Below are 13,224 nucleotides of genomic sequence, written 5' to 3'. Positions count from 1 at the left end.
AAGATAAGCTCTATCTATTAAACGATAAACATACGATACGATAAAGTTATTTATAAAATTGTCAGCCACAATAATATCTAATGAAAATTTTCATTATTTACAATATTTTTAGATTTAACAGTAAACATTTTCAGAATACGGTATTTCTATATATTTAAGTCAATATATCTCAAGAACAGTAGAAGCTATTAAAAACTTGTTAAGAGATAATTTATAGACAATTTTGTTTTATTTAAAACATGTTATATAAATAATTTCGATTTACTCAATGGTTTGCGAAATATTTAAAAAAATATAAGGAATTCTCATAAATATTTAAAACTTGAATTAATTCAAACTTCAGGTTCAATTCGGCACGGGTTAACCTAGTTTGATTGCCTCAATATTTTTCGTAATTCATTTTTATATGCATACACACGTTTTTAGGGGGTGAGCCAAAAAAGTTATTAAATTTGAAAATTAAGGAACACCCTAATATATACATAGTATATACATACAATACATACATACATACATACATACATTTTATCATTTCACTTGTGGTTAGGTACTCTTAGAAATGTTTATATTATTTATAGATTATATTGATGTTAGGTTAGACAGAACTTAGATTTAAGTGTAGCTAACAAATTCAATTAAATATTATTTTGTACAACATTTGAAGTACAACATGTATACTTTATTGGTGTAGCATAAACCCTAAATTATCATATAATTTCACTGTAACACTTACTATTATACAGTGCAATACATTTTTACAATGTTTCAAAGTTTTTGTTTTTGTTTCAATTTTGGTACAAAATGTTAATACAACATTTATCTTAACCTATAGCATTATACTGATATATTATTTAGGTAGACTTTTTCTCTTGGAAATCTCAGGTGAACTATGAATGTTAGTTATGACTCAGTGTATTTTAAATGGACTTTTAACGTAGGCATTATGTTATTATATCTACATTTCACTGTTCACCAAGACATAAACCTTATTCCCGACTTATTATTCGATATATAGTTATACCTTATTATATAGTTCATCAACCAAAGTTTTAATTTATTTAACTATAACAAAAGTCAGTATACATATTTTATTATCTCTTATTTGGGTTTAGGTCCAACTACTCGACTAACCTAACCGTACAACAGCTTTTTCGTATAACTGAACATATTAGCACTTTTTTTGAAAAACATTGCCACACTGGTGCTGTATTTATAGATGTCTCAAAAGCGTTTGATAAAGTATGGCACGAAGGTCTTTTATACAAACTAAAATCTTTCAATACACCGAAGTACTTATTCAATATTGTCAATTCCTTTCTACCAAATAGACAATTCTCAGTTAAAATAAACGAAAATTTCTTTGACCCCGGTCCATTTCTGCCGGTTTAGGTACCTCAAGGGTCCAAACTGGGACTAATATTATTCAACATATTCATATCTGATATGAAATATACCGCAATCACCACGCACAAACATCGCCCTATTCGTAGACGACACAACTATTTACAGTGAATCCCGCAACGTTGAAGCGATAACAAACAACTTACAAGATCACCTAAATCTACTAGCAAAATAGTGCAACAGCTGGAAAATACACATAAACGCTTCAAAAAGCACAGCAGTCATTTTTAGCTTACGTCGCAATTCCACTCCACCACCATTAAGATTCGATAACGATTCCATACCTTGGCAGTCTTCTGTCAAGTACCTTTGTGTCACGCTAGACAAGAGGTTAACCTGGGGGCCTCACATAGCTTCTAAACTACAACAAGCATACCAGCGCCTCTCAATGCTATTCCCTATCTTCAACAAAAAATCAGTTATACAAAAAAAAATTTCAATATTAATTTACAAGCAATTATTACGCTCACTAATTACCTACGCCTGCCCTATCTGGGGTAAATGCTAGCGACACACTTAAAAAAAAATACAAATTTGCCAAAAAAAAATATTAAGGATAATAACAAACGCAACAAAAATCTTCATAAAGACCTCTGAATCATTAAAATCCAAGATCATATAAGAGCTCTTGCTGAAAACTTTCATAATTCACTCCACAAATCAACTGGCTCACTTCACTTCAATTTACACATAAGTCCACCACCTCAAAGACGTCTACAACGCGGTCGTCTGCATGATCTTATTCGATAATGATTATTAAATAATTGTGACACTATTGTTATTATCGCTATTATACTTATATTATCATGTTAAAATTAGTCAAAAATTAGTGTTATTTATCCATAGATGTAGATAGCCTTACAGGCTAAGAATGTCTTATTATTATAATAATAATAAAAAAAAAATTATCTCAATATATCTACTTACTACTCACATTGAACACACATCTAGCTAAACATTATTTTGTAACTCTTCAAAAAAAATAATTTAAACCGCAATTATTTGTGTATCACTTATTGCATATAGGTACCTACACTTACTGTTATGGAGTGCAATAATTATTGTTTTTATTATTGTTACTGAAAAACACATTACACAGTTTTAGTTTCAGTCTAACAAAGATTATTAATTAAACTGTGATTGGTACTTTTTTTAACAACACTTTTTATACTAGCTATATCGTTGTACTGATGTTGTACTATCTACACAAACTATAGATGATACCTTCTTAAATGTAATTACTTAATACATAATTATACAATGATTACAGTAACCATGCAATATAAATTATGTTCACGCATCTGATATTGTATACCTACTGACCTTCAATGCACAAAAATAATATTATATATTTAATTATTTAGCTTAATATTGTACCTACTCTAAACTCGACCTAACTTTTAGGTATTTTGGGACGTCCAGATGGACGAAAGGGATGACGTGGATGGAGAGGAAGGCATGGAAGTAGTAGAGGTCCAGATGGAGGAATTGGAGGACATAGAATTCGTGGAGGTCCAGATAGAGGACGTGGATGGAGTGGAGGTCCGGATGGAGGACCAGATGGAAGTGGTGGAGGACATAGAATTTGTGGAGGTCCGGATAGAGGACGTGGATGGAGTGGAGGTCCAGATAGAAGATGTGGAGGACATGGAAGTGGTGGACTTCCAGGTGGAAGAGATTGAGAACATGGAAGTGGTCGAACTACCCATAGTGTGTGCGCCAATGATTTACCGGCAGGCGGGCGTAACACACCCGCTTCCAGAGCGGCAAAACACGGGCGCGTTGGACAGATTCTGCAGAGATTGTTACGCCCGCCACTTCGAAGGCGAGGGTGTGGGCTGAGGTGCCAATAGACACTTCTCCACGTGTTGTAACAATGGCCAAGTGACCGCTACAGGACAACGCGCGTTGTTGCCTGCCCCCTACCTACTAATGAATTTGTTTTTAGATGATTCACAGGATGGTCGTAGATTCCGAGCGGACATTCAGCGGTACAACAACGTTCTGGCATTCGCTGCGTTTACCTGCGACGCAAACGACAGGCGTGTACCAGGGCGGGGACCGCCGGTGTGGATTGTGCACGGTCAGACCTATCGGAAGACCAATAATGAAGTGGCCGTTGCCCCGGGAAGTGCGAACAACTGTCATTTGTATTTCTTAGAGTCCGGAGAGGCCAACCACCGGCTCCTCGATATTGCACGACAATTTTCTGCGGGACATCAATCCGTACGCAATGGCTTTTATGTAAGAAAACTTAAACTATTGTATTTAACACTAGGAATGTGAATTGCCTCTTAGAGTAAATACTTTTTACACATACCTTTCTTACAGTAGATAAAAAAAAACATTTACCAATATGAGCTACCAATATAGACTTAAAAATAATTTAAAATAGTATACATGGCAAACAGTTTTCTTAACTTCTCCTTTTAACTCCTCCTTATTAGTTACCTACTTGAAATACCTAAGGTACATTGGTTTTTAAGACTGGGAGTATGTAACTGGATGTTTTTGTATTTCATTTTATTATTATTATTATTATCATAATCATACCAACTATTATTATATCTATGTAACCCTTACAGTAAATTCTAAGTAGAGGTATTATTGTTACCTATTCTATGTGATTCTCATAGAATATGAGATAATATATATTAATAATACTATAACGGACTAACCCACAAATTTACAATAATTGAGTTAATGACATTAATAGCAACTATACACCATATAATTCAATTCGTAAATGGTCTAAGCCACCTTCACTAAATATTTACTAGATGCCAGCACCTAAACCGTTTTTGAATTTTAAAGTTATAAATATTTTTAAAAGCAAGAATGGACTATAATGGTCCATTTTTACATCTTTGTTTTTTTTTATTAAATGTGGGTTTGAACCACAGTACAAAGAATAATATAATAATTATATTCTTTAAACTGTGCTTAAACTTTATATGGTCTTATCAGTATAAAGTGTTAGTAAAAAAATATAAAATACGTGTGACTATTAGATTACATAAAAAAAAATCTAATCCGTGGCTGTTAATGATTATTATATTTTTTAATGGTTATGATTATAATTAATAGCTTATATTTGTATGCGAGATCATTAGACAACGATCTAAAAAAGAACGTATAAAATTGATAAAGCTTTTTTTTATTTTGTTGTTTTTATCAACGTTGTGAGTTGCGGTGAAATTTATTATAATTTATAATCCCTCTGAACAGTCTAAACTAAGCAACTTAGATTCTTCGCCTTCGGACCAAGAATCAGGTGAAAATATTCAAGTTAAACCAAAGGGTCGAAAACGGGAAAAAATGAAAAAACGTGGAAAAGAAATATTAGAAAGGACAGGCGTTTAAAAGGTAAAGAATACAATGATATTAAAGAAAAAGTGGTACCTAAGAAACAACCAAAAGTAGGACCTTGTCGTTGTTCTAATAAATGTCACATTAATATAACGGAGATACGTTAAATACAAATTTTTGATGAATTTTACAGTCTTAATATTTTGAACATGCAAACATCGTATTTGCTTACAATGATTAAAGTGTGCAATAAACAACACTCTTATACGCAAAATCCTAATAGTAGAAGACAAAAATCTCGTGTCCATTGTTTGTTAGATTGTAGTGGAAGCGAAGTAAAGGTTTGTAAAGAATTTTTCCAAAATACACTTCAAGTATCAGCTGGACGGATTGATAGGGTACTTAAAAATAAAGGAGAAAATAGTACCCCTCCCAGTGATCGTAGAGGAAAGGGTCCATCGGCAAATTAGACATCTCCGGAAAAAATTGCTGAAGTAAAAGATTTCATAGAGAAATTTCCTGCATACGAAAGACACTATGCCCTTCATAAATTGACAAATCGTAAATATATAGCTCCCGATTTAAACATTATCAAATTGTACACACTCTACACTGAACAAGTTACAAATCCTGTTTCAAGTTTTGTTTTTAGAAAAATTTTTAATGAAGAATTTAATTTATCTTTCCATCCACTTGTATCAGATTCTTGTAGAAAATGTGATGCATACGATATACAAATTAAAGCAGCAGAATCTGAAGCACATAGGAATAATCTGAAAGAGGAATTGGAATTACATCAAAGAAAAGCAATTAGTGCACGCACTAGTCTTCAAAGCGACACTGAATTGGCTAAAAACAACCCTGAAGACGTTACAGTTATAACATTTGATTTGATGAAAACATTACCTACTCCTTTTCTATCAACGGGTATTTGTTACTTTAAACGGCAGCTATGGACGTATTGCTTCGGAATACACAACATGGGTAACGGTGACGTTTACATGTTTGTCTGGGATGAGTCAGTTGCCTCTCGGGGTCCCCAAGAAATAGGATCTTGCATTTTATATTTCATGAAAACATTTGTTTCAACAGAACATTTAATTATGTACTCCGATCAGTGTGGTGGCCAATACCAAAATTTTAAATTATCTCTTTTATATCAATATATTGTTTCTAGTCCTGAATACATGGTTAAAAATATTGATCATACATTTTTGGTAAGTGGACATTCATACTTGCCGTGTGATCAAGACTTTGGTCTTGTTGAATAACAAAAAAAGTTGTTTCCAAACATTTTTATTCCAGAACACTGGAATAACGTTATTTTGGCGGCACGTAAAAAAAACCTTTCAAAATCATTTGTATGAATGAAAGCGATTTTTTTTTCGACAGTAAAATTGGAAAAAAATATTACACATCGCAAAATCGTTGACAAATCTAAAGTTGAGTGGTTAAAGATACAATGGTTGAGATTTTCTTTCGAAATGCCTTTCAAAATATTTTTCAAATATTCGAACAATGATATTGCTCAATTTAGTGAACTTAATTTAGAAAAACGGAACACCACACTAATTGAAAATTTAGATTTACTTTACCCTAATGGAAACTGTATAAATCCGCTGAAAAAGAAAGATTTGTTATGTTTACTAGATTATGTTCCACCAATTTACCACGAGTTTTATAAAAGCCTTAAGACCAATGCTCAAAATATTGATAATGAAATTCCATTAATAGATTTCTCTAGTGATGATGAATAAAAAAAAAGTTCTGATAATTTTAAATATTAATGTTTACTCATTACATTTTTAAATTGTATTTGTTAAATTTATGAATTTTTAATATTAACATTTATTTGTATAATGTCTTACGGTAATGTATTGTTAATTTAGTTTTGAAACATTTTTTTTTAACATTAAACATTGTACAATATTCTTATATGATTTATATTAGTACATGACCAACAATTTAGAAATAAATGGACTTACCCTTATTACAATTAAAAATAGACGATTTAAAAATGGATTAATCCACATTTAATCAAAAATGGCTGTGATTTACAAAATAATGAATTCAGCAATCATAAAAACTCCTTTAATCAAAATAAATATGCAAAAAACAAAAATTATTACGTTTTTGGTTTTTGAAAAAAATTATCGATAAAATAAGCATTTTATGTTTTTGCCTATAACTCAATATGATTAACTATGGGTTAGTCCGTTATTGCGCCGAAGGCCTCAAATAATTTTCGCAGTCGAAAAACTATAAGAGAGTTTGCGTGCTACCTTTTGGCCATTCGATATGAGGGAAATAATGACATGAGGCACCAACTGTTCAGTTAAATACATGAAGGCCGGTCCTTATTTCACCAGTTCGTGTGCGGCCAATACGTTCAAATTGAATCTAACATATCTAACAATCTGGACTAAATACGTCTGAATCAAAAAGATCTCCTAGCTGAAACATATCAAGGGCTCGTGGACCATGTGAACCAACATTAGGGATGCCAGATTTCAAAATAAAAAATACGGGACAAAACTATAAACAATTAAATTATGGTTGAGGGGGGGGGGGGGGGTTGAAACGTTGGACGTTGGATACCTACCATCCCAGTATGTTACAGCCTGATAAGTTTTATACAGTTTATTTTATGAAAAAATGATTTTTAAGAAACCATTTAAAAATATGGCTCAAAACATTTCACAATGTAAGAAAAAATAACTAGTTAAATAAAAATAATAAAATAATTTTCAACAATTAATAATATTCATTATTCAAACAATTAATTCTTATTATTTATTTAAATAAACATAAAAATTTTATTTTCATAACATTATAAATAATAAAATTAGAATTGTATAAACTTATACAGATAATTTAAAGATTAAAATGATCACAAATATTTTATTTGTTAAATGATTGAGTTATAGTTAAGACTCAAGAGTTAAGGAACTTTCTTAATATTTTAGTAATAAATAACAATATGCTTAAGAAAACAATTAAAATATAATTTTAAAACTTAACGGTAGGCCTATACCTCAGTTTTTAAAACTTGAATACTATTAAACAAAAAAATTATAAATATTCACATCCAAAAAATTGTAAAGAAAAAAAACCAATATATACTGTTATTAAAAAATAGAAATTTAAAAACTTTGTACTTAGTTATGATTCAGACTTTTTTTAGTTTTCTCTTATGTCACTATTTCGGATTTCCTTCATATTTTTGAGATGACTGAATTTGTTTCAATAAATTTTCATTAATAGATAATAATGCATGAAACTTAGCACAATTTTCTTAGAAAAACATTTTTACAGTAAGCATAGCTTTAACTGTCGCTATGTTTAGACGATTTTTTTGATCAGTCCATAAACAATTCATTTGAGAAAAAACTCTTTCTACTGATGCATTAGTGCCAGGTATACAAAGCAAAAACTCAACAATCTTTTTTATATTTTTTAAATCAATATTAGCACATTTAGAACTGACTTTGAAAATTTCTACCCAAATTTCTTCCAAATACTTATTTTCTATAGTAACATTATTTAAATTACTTTTGAGTAGAGTTATTTCATCAAATAACTGTGATTCATCATTAACATTTATAATTTCTGGTAAAATAGATTTTATGAGCTCAACACTTTTTAAAATATTTTCCCAGCTAAAATTGCTTTCTATATTTTTAAGAGTAAGCCAAGATATCCCATTAAATTTGTCAAGAGTTAGTCAAGAGTTAGTTTGGACCATTCTGTTATGTATTCTATGCAAGTAGAATAAAAATCATACTTATACTTATAATATATATTTTCAGTTATTAGTCCATTTTCTTTTAATTCATCCAGCAAAAGTCTCTCTTTTGAAGTAATAAAATTTCCTTCTTTTTTTCCTTTAAGTTTTTCTACTAATGAATCAACTTGTATTTTTACTTCAATAACTGATACATTGTCTCCTTCTAATCCACGAATAACTGATGAAAACAATTCACTTTGTAGACTTAGAAATGTTACAACTAGTAATGATATAGGATTTTCCGAAAATGATTTAATTACTGTTGGACATTTATCTATTGATAAAAAATATGATTTGAGACCATCAAACATTTCAATTAATCTATTAAGTGCTGGGCGAAGAGAAAGCCAACGTGTCTTAGAATGGCCTAACACTTTTTTATATTCTGTATTAATAAATGAACAAAAATCCTTTAATGAATTCACTCTAACAGAGTAGATATAAAAATGTTGAAAAATTTTTGATATGATATTTTTTGCAAATCAATAGGTAAGGTGTCAGATGCTGTTTGAATAGCATTATTTAATATATGCGCTGAACATCCAACACCTATTAAGTCGTGACCAAAATTATTTTTGAGTCTATAAAAAAGATTATTTTTTCCCCGCCTCAGAACACCACCGAAATTGGTATTAGTATTATCCGCAGATAGGGCAATAACTTTTTTATCAATTTTCCAAGTTTTTAATAATGTCCAAACATAATTTGTTAACTCTTCTGCTGTTTCACCAGGCAAATCGGTAAATTCAAGAATAATTGTTTTCAAGTCACTATCTGGAGAAAAATATCTGACTAATAAAGGAATCATTTTTAAGTCTTTGTGATTTGAAGAATCGATCAAAATTGAAACAAAATTTGCATTACTCAAATAAGTTTTCAATTTTTCATAGGCATATGGATATAAAACATTGACAATTATTGCTTTAGTTTTAGTACGACTACAACTGAACTTCTTGTCATACATTTTACGTATCAACTGTGAAGTACAGTCCATAGATATAAAACTATGGTTATGCTGGCACACATGAAAAGCCCACGTTCCTTCATTTGCGTATGATAATTTATCGCAGCCAAAATTTTTTTTTGTAAAATAATCAGTAACTGAATTACCTTTTTCAGATTCAACAGCAAGCTTATGGCGTTTTGTATTAATGTGCTGAGTAATGTCAGATTTTCCTCCATGTTCTATACTGAAAATTGCTCCACATTTGATGCATTCAATTTTGTCGATTATTCCTGGCTTCACACATATTTTTAAAAACTCGTATTCTTTTTGTAAATTTTCATTAAATACGCACTTTCTTTTAACTTTAGGCATAGTTGCTATTGTTAGAGACGTTAGAGTTTATAATAAATAAATATTAGGACATTATGCGAAGAACAGAAACAATAGGATCAAAATATTTATTTTTTTTAAATAAATATCTATCAAATTCAAATGAAAAGTATGAATAACTGATAAGTGATAAGAAACGAGTATGCAGTAGTTCACAATCACGGACTAAGATATATCTTAGTCCGTGTACAATCTTGACTTTGGGTATTGATGTTAAGAACCAGAATACCAGATTCCAAATTATTTACGGAACGGTAAGTGATAGGAACGCATAGACCGGAACCATTTATGTTAATATGTTATCAGTCAATCAATGGTTAAAAATATTTTTGGCTTGACATTTGAAAACACATTTTGAATATAATATTATATACAAATATTAAACAATAATGTGTTCTATTTTTACGGGACATACGGGACGAGAATTTTATAATACGGGACATTTTTACAATATTGGATCTGTTACGGGGACACCGGGACACTGTCATGAATTACGGGACGTTCCCGTATAATACGGGACGTATGGCATCCCTAACCAACATCTCATCATTGATCGTATGGCGGTCGGCCGTAGGATCACTTTACCGTCGACGTTCGTGGGCAGCGACCGATACAACAAAATGTGTTATCAAGACGCTACACCATGGTCCGTAGCAAAGGGAAACCTGACCTGTTCATAACATTTACGTGCAATCCCAGGTGGCCGGAGATCACAGAAAACCTGGCGGCTCACAGCGTTGCAAATGACAGGCCCGAACTGGTGGCCAGGGTGTTCAACAGGAAACTGCAGGAGCTGCTAAGTGACCTAACTGTTAATCGTGTGTTTGGTAACGTCGGCGCTTACGTTTATACCATCGAGTTTCAAAAACGCGGTCTGCCCCATGCGCACATACTCGTAATCCTGGCGGAGGATTGTAAGTTCCGCACGGCGGCGGACGTCGATGACGTGGTTTGCGCCTTCTTGCCTGACACGGCAACTGACAGGCGCTTACACGACTGCGTGAAGTCCCACATACACGGTCCGTGTGGAACAGTCAACCCGCTGTGTCCGTGCATGGTGAACAACAGTTGTTCGAAAGATTTCTCGAAAGCGTACGTAGAGGAGACTGTGTACGTTAGGGATGGCGGTTATCCAAAGTACCTCCGACCGGACGACGGCCGAGTGGTACTTGTGAGAGGTCGTGAGGTCTGTAATGAGTGTGTAGTGCCCTACAACCCTTACCTTCTGGTCAAGTACGATGCGCACATCAACGTCGAGATCTGTACGTCCATAAAGAGCGTCATATATATAAGTACATATACAAGGGACACGACCGCATGACATTGGAGGTTTATGACGAAGACGAATTAGCCAAGTGAGTCTTAACCTTACACTTACTGATATAAACATGCTTATAATTATTTAATTTCTATAATACATAATATTATGTATACATGTGAATAGTATAATGATAATAATGGTGGATTGTATACGTTTATTTAGTGTGTTCAGTTTGTATGAATTATTTACTACTTATGTGGCTTGGTGCAAGAAGGGCCAATGTTATATTTTTGTCAATGTTCAGGAATTCAATCTTAAATAATTATATTTGTTTTTATTTCATTGTATGACTCTCATTTTGTTTGTCAATATGTACGTTTTAGTTCGACATTGGTCACCCACAAAAAATAATAAAATTACTTTAGTTTGACATTGGCCAAAAACTAAAATTTAAAATAAACACTTATGAAAACATTTCTACATTTATAAACTTAATTATTATTGATTTCAAAATGGCCAATGTCAAATCTAATTTGGTCATACAGCATAAGTTACATTGGCTCTTTTAACACAAGTAACATAAGCAAATTTTAATAAGATTGGTCAAATAATCTCAATTTGCACCAAGCCACAGAATTATTTTATGTGTTTGGCAGGTATTATTATTATAACATTTTATGCGTTATTTCATGTGTTTTCATTCAAACTGTGTATAGTAAACATTCTATTGCATGCAGTACTAAACATAAATTAAATAAATAGTTAACTAATAAATCATTTATTTATTTTTAATAATTTTCATCAATAGTAGACTTTTATAATAATTATATATATTATATAGTACATTTAATGCATTATTTCATGTGTTTTCATTTAAGCTGTGTATTATAAACATTCTATTGCATACAGTACTATACATCAATTAGCTAACTAATAAATCAATTACTATCACTTATCAGTAGTGTCTAAGAGTTTTATAATTATATATTATGATACGTAGGTTATAGGTTTATAGGTATTGCATTGAAAATTATTACGATTCCATCGTTATTAGCATATAACAATATTTTATGTATGTGTCATTTTTAGCAGTGTGTCCAGTGTTATTTTGCTCACTGTTTTTTAGGTTTTTAGGGTAGTTGTATACTTTTACCAATACCTTTTATTTAATGTGTTGTTTAGGTATTATTATTATTATTATTGTTTTTATTATTATTACATTTAATGTGTTATTTTATGTTTTTTCATTCAAGCTGTTTATACAGATTAAGTACACCAACTAACTAATATACCTAATAGACATAAATTTCATATTGTAAACTTTTGTGGTTTGCTATTTTCGTTGACATAACTTAACATTCCCAAGCCGTTTTTGTTTTACGTGTGCTACTACAACATTTATATCATAATAATATATCAGTCACATTTATACACCATTCAATGGTTGTATTATATGTGCATAATATTTTTCAATGTTAATAATGACATACCGATGGTGTATTTTTTCACTAATAGTTAAAGTAAAGAACTGTAAGTCTTCGTACAATTTTCAAAAATTAGTTCTTAGTATGCTTAAACGTTTCAATTCGCTTCACTTCAAAATAAATTAAAATCATTTAACATTGGTAATATATTAGATTGCAATGCAATGCTATGCGTCTACAGAATAAAACAAAAATTAAATTCACTTGAATTATATAATAATTATAATACCAATCACAACACTAAATGGTATCATCTTATATTGAGCCAGTCAATATATTGTTAGTCGTCTTTTCAATATTCCTTTTTAGTTACGTCAACTCGAGATACGTCAGCCCGCCAGACGCCATCTGACGATTGTTTTCGAACAATTTGCACGGCAAAAGTCACGTGGTCGTTAGGCTTCCTGTTCACCTGGAAGGTCGTCAGAACGTGTACTTTGCGCCGGGCCAAGAAGAAGAAAGGCTACAGAACCAAGTTGTACGTCACACGAAACTCGCGCAGTTCTTAACGCTCAACGCGACTAGCGTGGTGGCTCGACAATACTTGTACCACGACATACCGACGCATTACACCTGGCAGACTCCACGGCCAGAAAGAAATCTCGGAAATGTCAAACAATGATGTCCCCGGCTGATTCGAATGGCC

General features: G+C 31.7%; 1 protein-coding gene across 1 annotated transcript; it reads left to right on the top strand.

The window, feature by feature from the left end:
* Window positions 1–10,476: 10,476 nt before the first annotated feature.
* LOC132949788 (uncharacterized) lies at window positions 10,477–13,087 on the top strand. Its single transcript, XM_061020870.1, has 2 exons — window positions 10,477–11,095; window positions 12,888–13,087. Exons 1-2 carry the CDS (start codon window positions 10,477–10,479, stop codon window positions 13,085–13,087), a joined length of 819 nt encoding a protein of 272 aa, XP_060876853.1.
* Window positions 13,088–13,224: the final 137 nt, after the last annotated feature.

The sequence above is a fragment of the Metopolophium dirhodum genome, chromosome 1 (genome assembly GCF_019925205.1).
Source record: "Metopolophium dirhodum isolate CAU chromosome 1, ASM1992520v1, whole genome shotgun sequence".
NCBI lineage: Eukaryota > Metazoa > Arthropoda > Insecta > Hemiptera > Aphididae > Metopolophium > Metopolophium dirhodum.
Note: the sequence above shows the minus strand (reverse complement) of the source record. Positions and strands in the feature narration are given on the sequence as shown.

Excerpts from the sequence above, each read along its gene's own strand:
- LOC132949788 (XM_061020870.1), top strand. The coding sequence starts at position 10,477 with ATGGTCCGTAGCAAAGGGAAACCTGACCTGTTCATAACATTTACGTGC. Across the intron at positions 11,096-12,887 it reads GCACATCAACGTCGAGATCT|TTACGTCAACTCGAGATACG; the intron begins GTACGTCCATAA and ends ATTCCTTTTTAG.